This window comes from Zalophus californianus, chromosome 6 (assembly GCF_009762305.2).
Source record: "Zalophus californianus isolate mZalCal1 chromosome 6, mZalCal1.pri.v2, whole genome shotgun sequence".
Classification (NCBI taxonomy): Eukaryota; Metazoa; Chordata; class Mammalia; order Carnivora; family Otariidae; genus Zalophus; species Zalophus californianus.
In genome coordinates, this window is record NC_045600.1 from 85,129,420 (window position 1) to 85,151,623 (window position 22,204).

A 22,204-nucleotide genomic window follows, 5' to 3' on the forward strand; every position below is an offset into this window, starting at 1 on the left:
AAACGCAGACACTTAACCGACTGAGCCACCCAGGCACCCCTGAACTTCCACATATATTCTTTATGTTTTTGCTAAATGAGTTCAGTTTGCTAGTTTCAGCCCATCTTTCCTACCTGGCTGGACTTCTTAAATCCTAATTCTTTCACTCAAATGCTTTACCCTGCCATCTGGGGATTGCCTGAACTGTTTTCCAGCTCTTCATCCAAGTCACTGGTAATAAGATGGTTCTGAGCATTAGGGCTTAAGTCAGAAGCCAATGGAGTGTCATGTTAGAGCTTTCTTCCAGGTTAATGCTGAGCTATTAGGAAATACTCTTTAAGTATAGTTGTTCAACTACCTGTGACTACATCTAATACTTTACATGAGGAAAGTGGATTAGGTGTTTAAAAATGTCTTTCACAAGGGCGCCTGGGTGGCTCAGTCAGTTAAGCGTCTGCCTTCGGCTCAGGTCATGATCCCTGATTCTGGGATCAAGCCCACCCTTCATTGGGCTCCCTGCTCAGTGGGGAGCCTCTTTCTCCCTCTCCCTGCCAAGTTATTCTCCTCGTACTTTATCCATGCTGCACATGTTACTTCAGCAAATATCTCAGAGCACCAACAGGGAAGGTAGGAGACTGTGAAGGTTAAGAGGGAAGGCTCTGGAGCCAGCCTATATGGGTTTGCCCCTTTCCCTGCTTGTGCTTTCTTGCTCATTCTCTCTGCCAAATAAATAAAAAATCTTTAAAAAAATATCTTTCACTGTCTAAAATCAAATCCAACTTTCATATTTGCATCTTCCCCCCAAAGTTGTTAAACATTTGGCTAAAAACAGAATGTTCTTGGTGATCCCTTGATCCCCCTTCTTGTAACCTTCTTTCCTTGAGGTAGATTCAAAGATGAATTACTGGATCAAATAGTACAAAGTTTTTAAACCTCTCAATGTAACTTAGGCACTTAAATAATTATATTATTGGAACAAGAAAAGTCAGGGCAAGACCCAAGACAGATGCCTTTGAGTTACTTAACAACATTTTTTAAAAAAAAATCAGGTCCAATCCATTAGTAGTTTGAAAATCAATTTGGAGAAATGTGACCCATATTTTTCAATGTATCACCATAAGGAGAGCAAGTGTAATTTTATGTGTAACTGGGTCACGATGTAAACTGTGGGTCATAATCAAAAAGTGTGAAAGCAACTGGCCTAGATACTGGTGGAAACTGATTGCATCTTCTCTGTCCCTGAGAGGTCTGACATTTTCATACCAGGAACCGTGGGACCTCTGAAGGAGGCCTCCACCCCATGTATAGCGCCGAGTGGCCATTCCACCCTGAAAGCTCAGATTCCCAAAGGAGGCAGTGAAGAGCACCCAGGAGTGCGTATATCACTTCCACGGGAGGGAACAGGATGAGGGGGGGGGCAGCCCTTTGCTGGTTGTTATTCACAGCTAGAAGCATAGCCCCTGAGGGTGGCCAACTCAATTCTCCCTTTACCCAGGCAGGTTCTTGGTTTGGGAAGGAAAGGGGAGGAGGAAGAAGGAAGATGCCTTCCTCTCTGTGCCTGAGGTTGCAGCATATGGAGAAAACTCGTTTTCCTTTGGAGACTCAGGTTTTCTTTTTTATTCCACTTAACGCCATCATGCATTTGGCTCACTAAAGTGCATTTCCTGTCAGGGAGACAGTGACTTCAGAGAACAAAAGGGAGGTCCTTCAAGGGAGCAGGAACAGAAAACCAAGAGGATCAAGAAGAGGTTCAACAAAGCAGGAAATCAAGCAGAAGCAATTAGTAAAAACACGTCAGCACCCATGAGGCCTTCTTGACTTGGCCACGGGCCCACCAGGGTTAATGACTTGAGTGAGAAGAGAGTAAGCCCGAGCCACATGACTCCTGGTGCTAAAGGATCAAAATATACCCCCATGTATTATTAGCCTTAAAAAAGTGTTGGGGGGAGACAGGGAGGACATTTAAACAGCTATCTGCTTGTGATGAGTTCTGAGATGAGTCCTGAAGCTCCTGCCCCCTAAGACCAAAGCCTAAGGTGGCCCTCCTCTCAAGGATGGCTCCATCTCGGCCCTTGGGTCTTAGCTCAGAGGTAACCACCGCACAGGGGCTTTCTTTAGCCACTGAATATGATGCCCCACCTCTCACCCTATTGCTTGCTATCACAACACCCTCTTTATTCTCTGCTGGGCACTTAATAGTATCTAGAATTAGTTCTGCAGAAGCAGAGACCTTGGCCGTTTTCTCACACCTGGATCCCCCATGCCTAAGATGGAGCATGGTTCCTAATTGCTATTAATGATAGCTAATGCTCACTGAAAACCTACTATGTGCCAGGCACCATCAGAAGCATTTTATGTGTCTGAAATCATTCTTGTTCTTTCAACCACCCTGTGGTGGAGGTGTTAATATTGTTCCCCACATGCAAGAAGTTATAGGGCAGAGCTGGGATTCAAACCCATGTAGGCTGGCTCCAGAGCCTTCCCTCTTAACCTTAATAGTCTCCTGCCTTCCCTGGTGGTGCTCTGAGATATTTGCTGAGGTAACGTGTAGCATGGGTAAAGTAAGAGGAGAATAACTTGGCAAGAGGGCTGTAGGGGAAGAGAGAAGCCCATGAGGGCAGCAGGGCCAACCTGAGGGGATGCTTGACTCCAGCCCAAGATGCTGCTCTTTGATTCAGTAGTAATGGGTACACCTATCTACAGTGGAAGGATAAAATGGTACACCATTCTGAGGGCAATTTATCAGTATTTATTACAAAAGAAAAGAAAACCTTAAAACGTAAATACATTTGAGCCATAAATTCCTCTTCTGGGAATTTTTCCTAAGAAAAACCATAATTTGTGTACAAAAACGTAAGCAATAGGATCTTCAGTCCAACCCAAATATCCTACAGTAAGAGTTGGATACGTAAACTTTATTCCTCTCATTTCAATGTAACCAACCAGAAGAACAAAGAATATGGGGAAATAATTCATGAGGTATTAAAAAGCAGCATAAAAAGCTTGGTATGGTATGGATTATCTTTAGGTGGTGACACTATGGAAAATTTTTCTTTCCTTTGAGTTTTTTGGTATTGTCCAAGCTTTTGCTTTGAACATATATTCCTTTTGTATTTAGGGAAAAATGTTACTTTGACTACAGGCAGGTTTTTGAACAGGAGTGGCACCATCAAAGCTGTAGGTCAGGATTAATCTGGCTGTGGTATGCAGCCCAGACAGAGGGCAAAAGTCTAGGGTGGGAAGGGCAGCGAGACTCTGTTGTAATAACCTAGCTAAACGGCTAATAGGACCCAAACAAAGGTGTTCGCAAGAAGAAAAGAGGCATCTCCCTGTGCATCCATGGGCATGTGACAGGCTAGTAGACACTGGACTTCCAGGGCTTCCTAAAGCTAGTTTGGATGAAGACTGGGGCAGGTTAAAAGCATCTACAGCCAGCAATGTCCTAGGCGATTAGGCTACCGGTGAAAGACTGGAAAGCTCCAGACAGAGATAACGAAGGGTAAATTATTGAGGCACAGCCAGCCGTGAGACTTGGTACCTGCCACCAAACATCAGGTGCACTCGACTCCTTCCCTTCTCCAGCCTTTGTCTCTGCATTTAGTCTAGCTCCTCTGTCAGTGTCTTGTCTCTTCCCACTTCTCATTATTATTGTCAGTTTAGTGCTTTCATAAATACGTCATTCTTTTTCATTTCTTCCCTTTTAAAAAATGTGAAAGGGTATGTCTTTGTGAGAGCACATGAAGATTTCTAAGTGATGAGACTATTGCAGCGTTTCTGTGCCTCTCAAAGTGTGCAAGAAGAAAAATGTCGTATTATCTAAAAGTTCAAGTCCAAATTTCTTTGTCAAGTATTCAAAGCCCTCCATAATGTGGTACCAACATATCTATCCATTCTTATCTCCCAGTAGCCCATAAATAAACTCTGCCTCATTCATGTTGTGTCTTCCTAATAGATCATGCCCAGCTGGCTCTACCTCTGGATGGTCCCTTCCCCAATCTCTACATCCCCACCGTCTCCATTCTTCCAGCAAAACTCAGCATCCACCTTTTCCACGAAATCCTCCCCAAGCATTTCGGAACATGGAGATATCTTAACACCTGTAACAATAGTTTTATATCTGGGTAATATTTATTGAGTGTTTTTAAGCCCAGGCTTTATATGCATTATCTCCTTCTATCCCTACAACTACGCACAAGATATTTTTAACTCCATATTACAGGTGAGCAGACAGACCATCAGTGATATTAAGTAACTTGCCAAGTGTCAACTACTTAGTAAGTGGCAAAATTGTCACTCAAGCCTAGACAGTTTGACTTCAGAGCCTAGCTTTTCACCTCTGGCTTGTGGTGCTAGTCTGGAGGTTTTCACTTTTTTTCCCCCCAAGTAAGGGAATATTGTGCTTTATTAAAATGAAAGTGTAATCAACAGACCTAAGAGGAGCTGCTCTGATGGAAGAAGTGGGGAAGGGTCCCCCTGGCTTCTCTGTTGAACCCTAGGGGTCTAAAGAACACAATGAAAATCACAGATTCTTCCCAACCTCCTCATCCGAAAATGCCAGCGGGTCAGTTCAGAACAAGTTCCTGGGCCCACCTGGTGTCCCTCTTCTTCTCTGGAATTTCTCAGACTCTGAACCATTTACTTGTCAGTTAATCATGTACTAGTAAGCTATTTCTTTGAAACACTATTTCCCTTTAATGATATCTACATGATTAACTATAGTGTGTGATTGTTTACACCTAGTACTCAGCAATTCAAATAGCTACTGGCAGGAGAAAAGTGTTCCCAGGATGGTTACACAGTTTAAATCTTTAGGTCCTTTTGCAGCAAATGTAACAAAGGATATATATCCATAATATATAAAAGTTGCCATAAATATTAAGAAGTCTTGCTGTAATGAGAGAAATGCAAACTAAAACAATAATGAGATCCTATCTTTGATCCATTTAAATTATTTAAAAGAATAACAATAGTGTATTCTGTGAATATGCTATATATGGAAGTGGACTGTTTCATACATTGATGGTGGCAGTGTAAATTTGTACAGACTTTTTAGATTAAATCGTTTGATTTTGAAGAGGAGCAGAATATGCCATCCCAAAATATGCCACTATGGCATAAAGATTATTTTGAGCTGAAGGCGCTTGAGAAGCAGATATAAGAAAAGCTCTTGGCACTCCCCCTATTTACCTAAAAGCGGGACATACACTTACAAAGGTGTCCCTCCTCCCTTCTCTACCAGGAAGGGCAGAAGCCCATCACCAGAGACAGCTCTAGACCCTCATCAACCCAGAGATGGCACCAGAGGAATCTACATAGCAAACTCTTAACAGGCCCTTCTCTTCCACTAGTATCCCCCTATATTTACCTTCCTACAATTTTCTGCCCTAGAGACTCCCAAGTCCTTTTCCTTTGTCTTGTCACTTCTCTAAAAATGTCTTGTTCTCTTGTTGAGATGCTATACAAGCCCAAGTTCTAACCAGCACTTTGAGTTATTCATCACTGAGTGCTCCCATTTGTGTGCAGTGTACATGTTAATACACTTCTGTGTGTTTCCTGTTTCTTTTATCAGTCTAATTATCAGTCCCCAGCCAATGAACTTGATTGGTAGCAGGAAAAAAAGTGAAGTTTTCCCTCTCCTACAATATCCGTCAAAAACTTAGTGGATATTGTCTTTGATCTAACAGTTCTTCTTTTAGAAATCTTTCATATAAAAAATACCTGCACACATATGCAAAGTTATATCAGTAGGGATGTTCACTGCAGCATTGTTCATAAAAGCAAAATACTGGAAACAATCTAAATGCCCATGAATAAGGCATAGTAACAAATTAAATAAATTAATGAATTTATTAAATAAATTGTTTATATACCCAGAATGGAAAATTATATATAATTCATTTAAAATTTTTGATAGACCTGTATACACTGGCATGCAAAGATTTCCAAGATATATGATTAAGTTTTTTTTAAAAAAAAGCAAGTCAGCAGATAATATGTATTATATAACTCCATTGTATAAAACAAAAAATTCTATATAATCTATTATTATCTGGAAACAGTTAACCACACTGTTAACAGTTCTCTCCCATGAGGCAGGATTGGGAGTACATAAGTATGTGAAGGGGGACTTGCCTTTTTTATCCTAAAATGTGAACTTTTTACTTTTTATAACAAGCATATGTTTTTTGTGTATTACTTACTTAACTAAAGTATAGTTTAAAAAAATAATATAACATTTAGGCTTTGTTTGGGGATAACCAAGGGGAAAAATTACCCTAGACTTTGTCACAAAAACACCCTAGAATCTAGCGTAAAACAGGTGTCTTGAGACTTCTCTATTAAACTGACTTGTGTTAAAATACCATGTACATCCCTAATCTCTAGTAGTTTCTGGGATACATAATTTTGGACACAATTTTGAGAAATACAGAATCCATGTTCAGTGTCCTCTCCCAGCAGGCCCTGTGTGCCTGCCAGGCTGGAGTGTTCTTTACATTCCCAGCAGCAAAGTTTCTGAGGGGACCCCAAAAAGAGCCTGAGTTCAGAGGGCAGGAGCAGCACCCTCTAAGGGGAGCTGAGAGTCAGAGGAGAGGTTGGGCCAGGAGAAAGGTCTAGGATCTAAGAGGTGGTCTTTCCACAGCTGCAGGGTTAGCCACAGAAATGGCTTCCCAAGTACCTAGGGCGCTTGGTGGTAAAGGTCAAGATCCTCATGGACTTCCTCGACTTCCCAAGGCCATTTCAGTCACAAGATGTTAAAGAAAAGATTGTTCACAGCTTTCGGGTTAAGCTGAATCCACTCACATGAAAATGAATGGCTGTATGATTTGTGCCCCAGTGATTTGTGTCTTCTGAATGAAGGTGGGGAAATTGGAGGAAGGAGCCAGATTACAAAGTGAAAGATCACCATCCATTTAGGTTCTCCTGTTTCTTCTGCTCACCCCCCACCCTCCCCAAACACCTCCCATCTCTTAATTCAGCACCTCAGAAAAATCAGATTCCCGGTACTCGCTCTGGTCCATCACCTTCCTTCTGTCAGCCTGGGCTCTTCAACTAATCAGTATTAAGATTCCAGAACCTAACTGTGTCTCTGAGCATGTACAGTCATCCTCCGAACACCTCTGCTCCCACCCTGAGCCGGTCGGGTGGGGCTGCCATTTCCTCCTCCTCCTCCTAGGACTCCTCCTGCTCTTAATTTCCCCGTTGTTCTGGGTGCAACTTTGCATAAGGAAAAAAGCTTCTATCCTAAACCTTTTAAAAAATTGCTGAGGGATTTGCTTCTGTGGCCTCCTTTTTAAGCTGAGAAGACTCAAGTGATGTGGAAGGCAAAGCATGGTTTGATCTGTCCCTTTGCACCTCTGTCTCTTTAAGGCTTGGGACCCAATTCCCTCTAAGCCAGCTCAGTCTGGTACCAGGCACTTCCAGAGAGTTAGTGTCCAGTTGCGGATGAGTAAGGAGCAGAGCTGCCCTCAGGAAGGTCACTCACCAGTGGTCATGAAAATGGGTTTGAACAGCACATTAGGACCCAGAGACCTTTGCATCTTGAAAAACAGAGTATATTGACATGGTGAATTATTATGCCACTGATTAAATGTGAAGTTGATAGGGGCGCCTGGGTGGTTCAGTCAGTTGAACATCTGACTCTTGGTTTTGGCTCAGGTCATGATCTCAGGGTCTGTGCTCAGCAGGGTGTCTGCTTGAGATTCCCTCCCTTTCCCTCTGCCTCTTCCCTTGCCCTCCCCCCCACCCCCGCTTGCATGTGCTCTTTCTCTCTCTCTAAAATAAATAAATACATCTTTTTAAAAAATGAAGTTTCCAATGACAAGGGGAAATGCCTATAAATAGTGTTAACTAGGAGAGGGGGGAAAGCAGGGTACAAAAACAGTGCAGCTTATCTCAATGGTGTAAAGAATATTATTTATATACATAGACTCATTTTTAAAAGATGGAAGAAAATATAAACTGTGATTGTTTAAAAGCAGTGAGATTGTGAATGATTGTGATTTCCTTATTTATACTTTTCTGAATTAAAAAAAATGTCATGGTGGGAGGTTAAGATGTTTTTAATCAGGGAGGAAAAAAAAACGTTTTTCAGAGAAAGTGAGCAAAGGGGTAGGAAGATCATGACTGGAAATCTGGACATGTGTATTTTACCTGATTCACAGTGTAAAGAGAGAAGCAGAAGTATTTAGTCAACACCCCTGAAGGAAGAATTTGGTTTGGTGAAAAATAGTGCTGCAGAGAAAACATAAAGCTATTTATATGTTCACTGGTCATTGTCAAAGGTATGTAAGAGATGCCTAATTCTCTGGGTTAATCTGTGTGATTCATGGAAAATTCCCACACCTTTTGTAACCAAAGCTTTCTGTCACATCCTCTGCCTTTTTTTAATGTGCTGAGTGTACTTAGGAAATGGTCCTCAATAGATGCATTAAACTTACTCATTACCGAGTGTTTACTGAACACCTCAGGGACTTTATTTTATTTAAAAAAAATACTTTGGCTCAGAAAAATATACTTTGGTTACTGGTGCAAAAATCTCTTGTATTAGAACTATATGCTCTTTTGAGGAAAACGGAATTAAAAAAAAAACACCTCTTTGTAACAGAAGTTCTAATTCATATTGAAGATATTTTGAAAATAGATTTTTTTAAAAGATTGTATTTATTTATTTGAGAGAGAGAGAGCATGAGCAGGGGAGAAGGTCAGAGAGAGAGGGTATGCTGAGCAGGGAGCCCAATACAGAGCTTGACCCCAGGACTCTGAGATCATGATCTGAGCCGTGAAGGCATATGATAACTGCCTGAACCACCTAGGCGCCACAAAAATAGATTTTTTTAAATGGTAGAGGGTAGTATACATTTTGGTAAATTTCCTTGCTGTTATTTTGTCTATGTGGAGGTGGGATTTTTTCCTTAGTAGTAATCACACTGTATATTGAGGACAGGACCTGCTTAAAGTACGAATTTCCAGATAAAACAATTTGCCATCTTATTTGAAAATACAGCTTTAACAATATAATGACTTTTGCCTTGTAAAAATAAGCTTTCACATCTCAAATTTTATTTATTTATTTACTTACTTACTTACTCACTCACTTACTTATTTGGGTGGGGACTTAGATGAGAAAAGAGGTTACTCCAAAAATGACCCCATATCACTATCCAAGTTAACCAAAGAAATTTCATTTGGTCAACCTAAGAGCCTCATTAAGACTGAGTGTCCCGGGGCTCCTGGATGGTTCAGTGGGTTCAGCATCTGTCTTGAGCTCAGATCATGACCCCGGGGTCCTGGCTCCTTGCTCAGAGAGGAGCCTGCTTCGCCCTCTGCCTCTTCGCCCCCCACCCCCTGCTGTGCTCTCTCTCTCACTCTCAAATAAATAAAATCTTAAAAAAAAAAAAAGACTGTCCCAATTTTCACTACTACTTTGATGCCTTCCTTCCTTTGTTGTACAAGTATTGAATGCCTGGATGGCACCATATTAGAAGTTTTGAGGCACACAAAGGTGGTCTTTAACCCAAAGGAGCTTAGAATCTATCGGTGGAGAGAAAAACACACAGTATCCTCTACAAAGGAGACTGCTCTTTGTAGGCTCAAAACAGTGGCGGTCTTCTTTGGAAAGTATACTTTTATAGCAGCAAGTGATTAGTTTTAAAACCTAAACATCACTGATCAAATTGAGCTTTTGATTACCCCTAACATATTTTCATACCACCACCTACACCAGCTCATTATACGTGATTGTCATGCCCACCTGGAATCTAGCTAAGCAGTTATATTTGGCAACTAGTTTTTTTAATTAAGTTAGAATCACATGATTAAGTTATCAATATCCATCATGGTATTGTAAATCATGTTTGTTGACTGATTATATTATATTCTCTTTATAGATTTCTCCCTAAAAGACAAATGCTTAATATAGTCAAGTTTTAAATTTGGTTTCCAGAACAGAAAAGCTTTTCTACTATAGAATCATCTCTCTGTTGATAGTAGACTAACCACTGGTAGGGTTAATCCACTAGATTTGTCCCATAACAAGGTAGCAAGCTCTGAAGACCCTTAACTCTAAAATAAATACAGAACAGACCCACTATAATCCTCTCCTTGCTCCACATCCTTATATGTGTCTACTGGCTTCTCCACTTGAAGATCTTATAGTCACTTCAAATTCAACATGTTCAAAATTGAATCTGTTAGTCCCACCCACCCCCCAAATTCATATTCTTACTCATCCTTGTAAATATTCTAAATCTTCATTAGTGTTTTGGAGCCTTCTGTTTGACGGTTATATGACCAAATGAATAGGGCACAGGTTTCTGAGTTAGAGAATTGGTTCAGGACCCTACTCTGGCCTTTCTGAGATTTAGTACTTATCTGACTATAAGCAAGTAAGCCTTGCTGAGCACCCCACTCCTATATAAAATGGGGCTGATAGCAGGGCCTACTTCACAGAGTTACTTTGAGAATCAAATAGATAGTGTCTGTAAAAGCCTTAAAGTGCTACACAAAAATTAGCCAGTTTTATTTGGTAATAACGGTAATATTTATGATCCTTCAGAATGTGAGATTCACACAAGAACATGTCAAGATGTGCTAAGCTGCCCAAAGAGACATTCATAACCATGGAGAATTTGCCATAGCCTAGTCTAGCCCAATCTCACTCAGCCTTGGCTTTACTCCTGGCTTGATTATTCTCAAGGGAATGGAAAACATATATGACCTGAACTGATTAGGTCATACCCCTGCTTCAGACTCACCAATGGCTTGCATTGCTTCACAGTCCAAAATCTTCACATGGTTCACATGTTCTGCCACCATGTTCCACCCTGACCACATCTCCAGCAGTATTGCCCACCATTCTTCTTCTCACTTGCTGATCTTTTCTTGCCTGCCCAATTCCTCAATTCCCAAATTAAAGCCTCTCCCCAAGCCATTCCCTTCCCTGGTCACACTCTCTACCTCCTCTCCAGTCCTCTGCTGAAATGTCACTTCATCACAGAAGCTTTTTCTAACTAGCTGAGACCCCATATTTAATCTCTTGGAACGCTTAGCTTCTCTTTCACAGCACTGATCACACTTGAAATAATCATATGTATACTTTGTCTTCTCCTCTAGACTCCCTGCTTGCTATGTGTCATTGGCATGATTCCACCTGAACAGGCTGAGCCATTTGCAAAATAAAGCCCATTTTCTATGATATCTGAACTACAAAAACACCAATCCTTCCCCTCTGAAATTAGCTGGAAGTCAAGTAACTCCTGGGATCCCCTCCCCTCCCCAGAAGTCCTAGATTCCCTCCCCTAGAAGTACCCAGGGTTGCTTACTTTTGTGCACAAATCAGCTCTACTCTCTTGACAGCTGGTGTGCCTGCTTGGAGAATGGGAACTCAGCCGCAGTCTTTCAAGGATGGGTTGACTGGCTCTGCCAGGCTAGAGGTTCTTGACCAACCCCACAAGCTGGGGAGGATTGCAGAGGCATTTAGCTATATAGCTGGGAGGGTGTGGCAGGAGGGGTTAATAAGATCAGCCACACCCACTGCCTGGGTAACTCCTGAACCCCTGCTGTGGACTCTTGAGTTTTCTTCCAAACAGCCCCTTCCTGGTTGTGAGTCCCTGCCTGTCTGTCTGACCTCAGACTGGACCACCCAGGCCATCAGACTTGTTTTAATGTGTAAACATCCAAAGGAAGTTAGTCATGTTGGTCTCCTAATACCCATTTTCCAGGATGTTCCTTTCCCCATGAAAATGATGGAGGAAAAGTAATGGAGGAGTTTTGCCTAAACATCCAAAGCCTAGGGTGGAGGTAATGCCTAATTTTGCCAACAACAACCCCAAAGTGGCCAAAAATATTTTTATTCTTTTTTTATATGTGTTAATCCCATCAATTATACTACAACCAGACTTTGTTACTTCTTCAGGCTGAACATAATCTAGTTTTCTCCACTTGTTTTTATTCCAACCCGACCTACCACCAGCCCAGTTCACTATCAGCTCTCCTGGACCATTCTACCTTCTAACTGGCCTCCCATGGCCACATTTTGAACACACACAATCCCTATACCACACAACACCCAGAGTAATCTTTCAGATTCATTCTCTCTCTGCTGCAGCCATTCATTCATTTGACAAATATTTGCCCAGCATTTGTCGGAGGAAAAGGGGTGAGGTTGGTGGGGGGAATGACTGGAGGGAGGGGTCAGAGAAGAAGAGGCTGAACCCCACTGGTCATGTAAATTATGGTTAGGAGTTTGGGATTTCCTCTGAGCTTTCCTGGTTCCTTGGGAACATCTGTTTTCTCCCTGTCCAACACCTTACATGCATTTTCCTGGAATATTCTCCCCTCTTCTATTCTCATAGTTAACTATTCCTCTTTCTTTAGAACTCTAGCTTAAACATTCCTTTCTTCTGGATGACTTCCTTGATAAATGTGCTCATAGTTTTCACGCATTTCATTCGTTCATCCACAAAAATGTCATGTGCCTGTCATGTGCCAGGCACTGTTCAAGGCTCTGTGGATACAATTAAACAGACTTTCATCAAGTTAGAAAGGTATGTTTAGAATGATATGACAGGAAATGAGGTTTACATGGTATATGTCAAAGAGACAGCCATCCTTTGGAGCAAAAAATGTACAGTGAGCATCTCTAGGCTTTGGGCTGAAAGAGATACATCTTATGAAGATGTAGTAGGCCTGAGGAAGTAGCAATTCCAGATTAATTACAGGCACTGACTTGGGACCTAGCTGCTTCTCAAATGGATAGCACTATGAATTCCAAAGTTTATTCACTTAGAAACAATAGTGATTTCCCTAACCAACCCCAGGGAGGACATATGGCTATTAGTGGAGTAGACATGGTTATTAGTGAAGAGATGTATGGTTGTTAGTCCCCAGAGGAGACATATGGTTGTTAGTGAAGAGTGTCTGTATCCAAGCTCCATTGGAGATTCAAGCAGCAAGTCGCTAGGGGCTGCCACTATTTCCCAGATGGAATTCTATAACCCCAAGTGGTGTCTGGAGTGACTCCTTTCAGAATGAGCCTCTACAAGTTTAGACATTTTTTTTTTAAGATTTTATTTATTTATCTGAGACAGAGAAAGAGAGAGAGAGCACAAGCCGGGGGGAGGGGGGCAGAGGGAGAGGGAGAAGCGGACTCCCCACTGAGCAGGGAGCCCAATGTGGGGCTCAATTTTAGGACCCTGAGATCATGACCTGAGCTGAAGGCAGACACCTAACTGACTGAGCCACCCAGGTGCCTCAACAAAGAAAGTCTTTTATGGATTCATTCAACAAACATTTTAATTGAGAGCTTCCATGAGTGTGGCCCTCAACTAGATTCTGAAGGTGCAGCAGTAAATAACAGACATGGTTCCTATACTCATAGAGTTTATACTCTACCAAGGGAGATAGACATCTCAAAACTACTTAGCTCCAAGTGAGCAAGTAAAGACAGTTCTGAAACCATATTTCAAGAGGGCCTGGTCAGTCTGGGGAAGAGTGGAAGGTGGGACAGGAAGGTCCCCATGGGGAAAGATCTTTCACTTTGTCTTATAAGATAACTGGAAATTCTAAGTATGAGAAGAAAATGCTGAATGGCAAAGAGCTATACAAACACCCTGAGGTACAAAGAAGCAGATGTGAGTTCCCTAACGTTTCTGAGAGAAGGTCAGTGTGACTCAAGTACCTAGAGCAAAGGGGAGCATTGGATGAGATGAAGGCCAGAGATTTCGTTTTGGGGTTATGGCAATGGGAAGCCATTAAGGGTTTTAAGCAGGGTAGTGAAATGTCATGTTTGTGTTTGAAGAGATCATTCTGTCTTTAGGTTGGAGGAGCCATGTTGGGGGGAGGGCAAACGTGGATGGAAGAAAGCCTATTGGGAGACCCCTGAAGTGAAACAGGAGAGAAATGATGGAGACCTGGATCAGGGTAGTGGCATTAGAGATGCTCTCAGTGGAGAACACTAGAGACATTAGAAGGTAAAACTAACAGGCTACGGTGATTGACTGGGTATGTGGAGTGAAGGAGAAGGAGATGTCATGAGTCCTAAGGTTTCTGGCTTCATGTTTCTGGGTGGGTAGTGATGTTGTTCTTCAAATAGGAAGCACTGGATGAGGACCAATTTTGTGCGGTCAGAATAACGGTCAGGTTCGGGATTTGTAGTTGAGTTTGAGATGCCCCCCCCCTTTTTTAAAGATTTTATTTATGTATTTGACAGAGAGACACAGTGAGAGAGGGAACACAAGCAGGGGGTGTGGGAGAGGGAGAAGCAGGCTTCCTGCTGAGCAGGGACCCAGATGCAGGGCTCGATCCCAGGACCCTGGGATCATGACCTGAGCCGAAGGCAGACGCTGAACGACTGAGCCACCCAGGCGCCCCAAGTTTGAGACGCCCTTTAGACATACAACAAAAAGTCTGATTAGGCTGTTGAACAGATGAATTGGGAGCTTAGGGGATGAGTGTGGATTCAAGACATAAGAAGACAGGCATTGGAGCCAAGGGTATGGATATGTGCACCTGAGAAAGGTTGTAGAGTGAGAAGAGCACCTAGGATGGATCTTTGAGAAACACCAGCCTTTAAAGGGTGGGTAGAGTAGGAGGATGGCCACGGAGGCTGAACAGCAGCCAGAGAGGTGGTAGGAAAATCAGGAGGTGGCTATCCCAAGAAGTCACAGAAAGGGTATCTCAAGAAAAAGAAAGTGCTTATTGGTAGGAAGTGCTGCCAAGTCACCAAGTAACATGAAGTCTGAAAAGTGTCCATCAACTTGTGGCATGAAAACAATTGGACCCGGGGGAGAAAAATTTTGATTGTGAGATGGGGGAGAGGAAAAGATATTGGAGAGAATAGAGGACTGCATGGCAGGGGAGGGAATGGATCCGGTGATGTGGACAGAGATGGGATGGACTTCCTTTCCTTTTGCCAGGCTTCATTTTCATTCTTTTAAAAATAACCAGCGAAGGGAAAAATTTAGGACACCAAGAGGAAGAGGCCAATTGAAGAGAATTCTTTCACTGTCCCTTTATTTTCTACTCAAAACAATATTCAATATATTCTATATACAAATATAACATTTAAATATTACCGACTTTGGGGCAACTGGGTGGCTCAGTTGGTTGAACATCTGACTCTTGATTTTGGCTCAGATCATGATCTCAGGATTGTGAGATTGAGCCCTGCATTGAGCTCTATGCTCAGTGTGAGTCCGCTTGCGATTCTCTTCCCTCCCTCTGCCCTTCCCCCACCTCCGGCATATTCTCTCTAGATAGATAGGTACAGATATTACCTACTCTGTGAATGAGATGGCAAGGTTGAGTATTTTTTTTTCTTTTTCTTTTCTTTTCCGAATACCTAAGTCAATCTGGATCCCTTACTTTATGGGAGAAAAGACACACAGGGTTTCTCATAATGGGTGCTTTCTTCAAAGACACAGTGGAAGCAGATTTATTTGTAGATATAACATTGGATCTAAACATATTCCCTCACTTGAGCCCACAGCAATGGGTAGGTCTTGCACTATTTGTAATTTTAACATAAGAGAGCCAGTCAGAATGATTTGGGTAAAAGTTTCTTACCAAAATTCTGAAGCAGTGTTACATGTTCCATTTGGAGCAACATCAGAAATTTGCCATTTGAGAAAGATACAGCAAAAGTTGCTTCTATTTTTTTTTCCAAAGAAATAGAAAAAACTTCATATTCAAATGGTGAGTACCAGGAGAACTTTGGGCCTATAAGGGGGAATTTGACCACAGGGTCCCCAAATAACAACTCTTTTAAGACATTTGGTGGTGAGGGAAGGGTAGCATCTGGAGAGGTCAAAGGAGAGCTTTTCCTTAATGGAGAAGAACTGAGCATGATTAGATGTTGATAGGAAAGAATGAGTAGGAAGGGATTAGGAAAGAGAAGCAATAATTCAGGGATTTCAAACTCAAATGTCCAAGGGTCTAGCTAGATAACCTAAATGCATGAGACAGTGGGATGTAGGAAATAGAGTGCAGGAACTGCAGAGACTGGAGAGTACAGGCTGGCTCTGAGTATTTGCCTGAGGCACAGGGGATTCTGGGAGGTGAGGGCACTGTTTTTGATTGTGATACTAGTATGCATACAAATATATGTGTTGGTCAAAACTCATGGAATTATACACTAAAAAGGATGGATTTTACCTTTCATATTTCTTTATTGTAAGTAAAATAAAAATAAAAGGGAAAAAAACCTACATAAGCCCAGCACAGGATACGTCTGTGGGCCACAAACATCATTTTATGGTCTCTAGAATAACTGAGAGAATAAAGCTTTTGAAAAGATGTGAGGAACGGGACCCAGACCCCAGATGGAGAGACTTGCCTCACCTGCAGGAGTGATACCATCTCTATGGTAGCAGGAGGAAATGTAGTGAAGGAGTGAAAGCAGGAAAACAAGTTTGTGGCAGGAATTTGAGGTATTTCTGATCGGAAAATAGAAGTCTGTTTTGCCAGTGAAGCAGGAGGCCCAGTCATCTGCTGACTATGAGGTAGGAGGTGGAAAGTGAGATACTTGAGGAGAGTGGTGATGGTTTGATAGAGCCACAGAGGAGAATTCGAGCATGAAAAAGATGACAGCGTTGTTAGGTAGTATTTCAGGCCCTTCTGAGGTTGGTGATTGTATTAATTAGGATTAAGTTCAGCTGCATATAACAGGAAACAAAACCAACCAAAATAATAGTGGCTTCAAAAATCAGTTTATTTCTCTCTTTTTTTAAAATTTTTAAATTTCTCTTTCATATAAAGGAATTATGGAGGTAAGTCTAGGGTTGGTATATGATTTCATCAAGGATCAAAACTATGATTTTTTAAAAAAGTTTTTATTTAAATTCCAGTTACTATACAGTGTAATATTAGTTTCAGGTGTGCAGTATGGTAATTTAACACTTCCATCCATCACCTGGTGCTCATCACAAATGCACTCCTTAATCCCCATCACCTATTACCCCCCCCACACACCCCCCCACATACCTCTCCTCTGCTAACCCTTAGTTTGTACTCTATAGTTAAAAAACTACTTTTTGCTTCAGCATCTTGGCTTGTGGCTTCCATCCCAAAGGTCCCCTCATGGTTCAAGAGGGCCACAGGAGTTGCACCAGAAGGCAGAAGGGGGAGGGGGTGGCTCTTCCTGCTGAATCAACTCTCTTAAGCTTTCTTGCAGCAACCACCCTATACCCTTCCTCACTTGCTGAAATGCAGTCAGAAGACCATATATAAGAGCAGCTGGGAAATGCAGTCTTTTATCCCTGGCAGCAATGTGTCCAAGTAAACATCAGGATCCTATTATTAAAGAATATACCTTAGAGTATGGAGCTGCTAATTTCTGCCACAGTGATCTGCCCTGTCATTCTCCATTGGGGCTTATCCCAGGATATAACCATGGAGAAACCTGGGATTTGATTTCACTGGGGGGTTGGGACTTAATCAGACAAATGGTATGAAAGTGCTAAGGAGCAAGAGTCTAGAACTGCTTGAGAAAGTGACTGAAAGTATGAACCATGGATTCTAAACTAGTTTGGGGAGAATGGTGAGGGCAGGAGGAGACTGAACCCTGGAGAGAAAGTAGAGATCTTCCTGATGCCATGGAAGAAAGATTCCTGCTGAAGAAATTGAGCAGGCAAGCTTGAACGGTAGGTAATTGTGGCAGAGAGGAAGAAGTGAGGCTGTAGAGAGGTGGGACAACACTCTGAAGCTCAGGTGAAGATCAGGGGTGACAAGAATCCACCAGACCTCTTTTCTGTTTCTCCCTCCTCCACGTCTGTTTTCTACTTCAGCTGAGCATGCATTCAAACTGAGGGTGTCCTGGACACATCCCGTGCCCCACCTCACATCCGTTTGGCCCGTCTCTAACTCCAGCTATTTCTGCCACAGTCTGGTGTGACCCAATAGCACTGTGTCTCAACTCCAGCAGGAATCTCTCACCCTCTGCCCCAGCACTTCTCTGACCTGCTGTGTGCTCACATGTATGCAAAACTAAAAGGGAAAGAAAGTTAATACCCTGAGGGGTAATCCTTGACCACGGAGAAAGGATCTGGTAGATAAATGCTCCCTCTGCTCTCCTTCAGAGTGGACAATTCTGAAGTACATTCTTTTTGGCTTTCCAAAGGGTCCTAGCAGGACTGAGCCCTGGATGCTCATAACAGTGACCAGCTTGATAATGTGTATTTTTTTTTATTGTGTTAACATATAAAATTTACCATTTTAACAATTTTATAGTGTAAAATTCAGGAGCATCTAGTACATTCCATTATGCAACAATCACCACTATCTAGCTCCAGAACACTCTCATCGCCCCGAAAAGAAACTCCATACCTAGTAAGCCATCACTCTCCACTCCTCCCTACCCCAACTCCTGCCAACCACTGATCTGTTTTCTGTCTCTATGAAGCTGCCTATTTTGGATATTTCATGTAAATGGAATCACATAGTATGTACCCTTTCCTAGTTGGATTATTTTACTTAGCACATGTTTTTGAGATTCATCCATGTTGAAGCATGAATCAATACTTCTTTTTTATGGCTGAATAATATTGGATATGGATATACCACATTTTGTTTATCTGTTCATCAGTTGATGTACATTTAGGTTATTTCTGCCTTTTGGCTATTATGAATAGTGCTGCTATGGATGGTAACCCATTTTTATATTGGCTTTTCCTCCTTCCCAGTCAGTGTGGGAGACTGAATGATGTGGGAAGAATCTGGAAGCTGTGAGGCCATTGCAATAGTCCAGGGGGAAAGGGGCACCTTGGAGATCTGGACTAAGACAACAGGGCCAGAAAGAAGGGGCTACCTGTTAGAGACATGCAGAGTTAGAACCGACTGGATTTGGTGACTGTGAGAGAGGCAGGACCTTGGTAGAAAGGGGAGGGAAATGAGAATGATATTAGAATTTTAACTTAAAAGCAATGTTTAAATTGTTGCCCTTTTTAGAGCCCAAACATTCGATAATTTTGAAAGCTAGCATATAAATAATTACTGTTACTAAATCTCACATAAGTCTAACCACCTGTGGGGACAAGTATTTCTGGGTTCCTAAAAGCAGGGCCACCCTTATAGTTTGAAGAGCCCCTGAGCAAATATTTTTTGCAGGGTCCTTATCTAAATAAAAATTGGAACCACCCAAAGTCAGCATGTCAACACCATTCTGGCAGCTCAGTCTTGCAGGATCCCTCAAGGAAATTATCACATTGGCCAATTGGAGTAATCTGTTCACCAGGCCATCTTCCAGAAACCTGATCCTGGCCACAGTGCCCAGGGACAACCCCATAGATGTGAGTCCTAGAGCTCCTTAGGGCATTTGGTTAACTCCATGTTGGAGAGGGAAAGGTATGGAGAGTTAGAGTGCCTGAAAGAGTCAAAAACAGAGTTTGGGGCCCATATGGGACCAGGTCCAAGCTGGACAGCACTGCCATCAATCACCAGAGAGGGATTTAGAAAACTCTGATGAAAGCTCTCCAAAGTGCAGGGCCCTCTCACTTGCCCAGGTCTGAGGGTGGTAGAACCCAGAATGATCTGGGATTAATGTGAACTTTAGGAAGGAGAATAGGAGATGGAAACCAACATTTGTTTTGAGTGTGTCCTACTTGCCAAGTACCATGCAAAACACCTGCTTCATTTGATCTTTGAGGTAGGTAGTATCAGACCCATTTAACAGATGAGAAAACTGTGTCCCAAAGAGATTATGTGATTTCCCTCAACATCATCCAGTGGTGAATCCAGGTTCTAAACTGTGTTCCCTTCCTATACACCCTGTGCCTGCCCAGAGGGTCTTGCCTTTTCCACTTCTACTAGAAGGGCATATACTATTTCTCTACAAAGAGTATGTCATTCTTGCTGAACATTTTCTAGTTGACCGAGTACATTCCACACTGAGTTTCTGTGACTGGGTTTTAGCCATGGCCTGAAGCCCCCTCTGATCTTTTGAACAAAGGGATAAGGAGAGCCCTTCCTTGGTTTGCATTCAATAATTCCATGGCACCTAAACCCCTGTCACAGGACCTAGGACTCCACCTGTACCTGACAATCCCCTGCCTGTTCTGGGAAGGTTCAACTCACATGTGGAATGAACTCAAGCAACTCCCTGAAAAACAATTTAAACCAGAGGAAGAGTCATCTCTAGGTGATAGATGATAGAAGGTTTATTCAGAACCTGATAGGAAATCAGGTTAAGATCATTCTGCATCAGTCTGTGGTGATGTAAATGATTATTCTAGTTTGGATTGTCATTGGCTGGGACAGACTTTGGGCAAAAATCATTAAGGCAAGGTGTGGCTGTTCTCTAACTTTAGCTGACGAAATCCTGTACCTAGGCAATGGGCCAGGCCAGAATTTAAGGACGACTATGTGGCTTAGCTATTCTACTTTCACCAGAAGCCCTGAATGAGAGATGGCTTCATCTCTTGAGAAGTGTTGACTTGGGTCAGGTAAGAGTTTCACTGCTTTACAGACATCTTGGTCTCCTTCTCTTGGACCTCCATCTTTTTTCGCAGCCCATTATTCATGACCCCATAAATAACTACAAATGAATCAATAAAATGGAGTTTCTGTGAAGGCAGAAACTCAAGATTTACATTAGAGGGAGGAAAATGGGAGGCCCCATTTCCTTGTAAATATAGCATCCTGAAAGAGAACATTTGGAAAGTTTTTAAGAATGAGACAAGGTGTCCCGTGATTTGAACAAAACCTCAGGGCAGATGAAGTGCTGAGTGTAACCATTAATCTAAGTTCCAAAATTCAAAAACAGTCGCTGTTTCCATCAGCCCTAGCCCAGAGAGTTACTCACAGTCCCTTGAAAATGACACTTATTCTCTCAAGAAGGGGTAAGGAAGATGCCTCCCAGAGGGGTCTAATAGGTCTAATATCAGGATAGACATTGTTTCTTCCTTGGGGGTAGTTATCCCAGGATCTGGAAGTCAATGCCTACTCTCAACTTTTGACCTATAGCAAATAAGTTTATAGATATGAAACCAGGAGCTAAAAGCAGTCTGGTTTCTAAGGAACTTGATAGAACATAGCAACATTTCTGGATGAGAGAATGACTTTCAGGTTAACTCACCCTCTAGCACTAGTCCCAAAACTTGGCCATCCAAGTTACAATACAGGGACCGGGCACCTGGGGCAGCTAACTTTATTACATCAACCCTGGGGAAATGCCATACATTTCCATCATAGTTTCGTGCTTGGTTGGTTGATCTGGACAAAGGGACAATGGTTTCTCTTGATGGCGTGTGTTCAGCTGCTGCAACAGAAACCAATGCCTGGGTTATTTGACTTCATCGTGGCATGAAATCATGGGCCTGTAAAAGGAGTAGAGACAGTGAAGGGTTATGTAAGGTCTCAAAGTCAACAGAAATGGGTTTCAGGTTGCTGGGCTGACAATGCATAGAGGGAGTTTTGGCATTCCAGGGGCAGGGCTGATGCTGCCTGTATGGCCAGTCCTACCAGCAGTGCATTCTCAGAGGTACTTCCCTTGATGCTAACTCGACTATTCCAGTTTGGGTCTGTAAAATGTCAAAGGCATTTTGTCATGGTGGTTGTTCTTATAAGGCAGATTAGTGCAGTGGTGTGGGATTCAGCCCAAGCCTTGGAGCTATCTTGAGACTGGATTACTATAGGATTCTCAAACCTGAGTTTGAATCCTATCCCTATGATTAGCCTGTGTCCATGAATACATTACATCTCTTCCCTAAGCCTCAGTTTCCTCATCTTCAAAGGGGACATGATAATAGTACCTCTTTACAGGGTTGTGAGGATTATAGGAGATAATTCTTGAAAGCTCTTGGCTCACTTCTGGGCACAGAGTCAGCACTCAATAAACAGAAGCAATTATGACTGTTTAAAAAGCCTATGTCTGCTCAACTAGGGCCCTTCTCTTTTCTTGCCTTCCTTATTTTTGCTGAAGGAGCCCCTGTCTACAGAGATTGACCAGTCGGTAATGTACTTCACTGCCCAATAGCCCATTTCATTCCATTTCTGGGTAGTTTGGACCGTCCTAGTGTAGTTACCTATGGTGATTACCTCAGCAGTTGACTCAGACTTTTTGGTAATGAAGAAGACAGGACTATGGGTTGTTGACACCTTATTTGATATAATAAATAAGGGCGAAGGTGTTCGTTGAGTAACCACAAGGCGGGGTCCAGCATCTGGATATAGCTGAGCCTTGCAAGAGACTCAAGTTACCACCAAAGTTTTCTGCAGAATGCAGAACAACGAT

General features: G+C 42.3%; 1 protein-coding gene across 1 annotated transcript in view; it reads right to left on the reverse strand.

The window, feature by feature from the left end:
• TGM7 (transglutaminase 7) overlaps positions 1-10,794 on the reverse strand; it is a 34,791-nt gene extending 23,997 nt beyond the window's left edge. The window contains exon 1 of the mRNA XM_027570313.1: positions 10,734-10,794. Within this exon, the coding sequence (XP_027426114.1) occupies positions 10,734-10,794 (61 nt within the window). The remainder of the gene's footprint in view (positions 1-10,733) is intronic.
• Between the last annotated feature and the right edge of the window lie 11,410 nt (positions 10,795-22,204).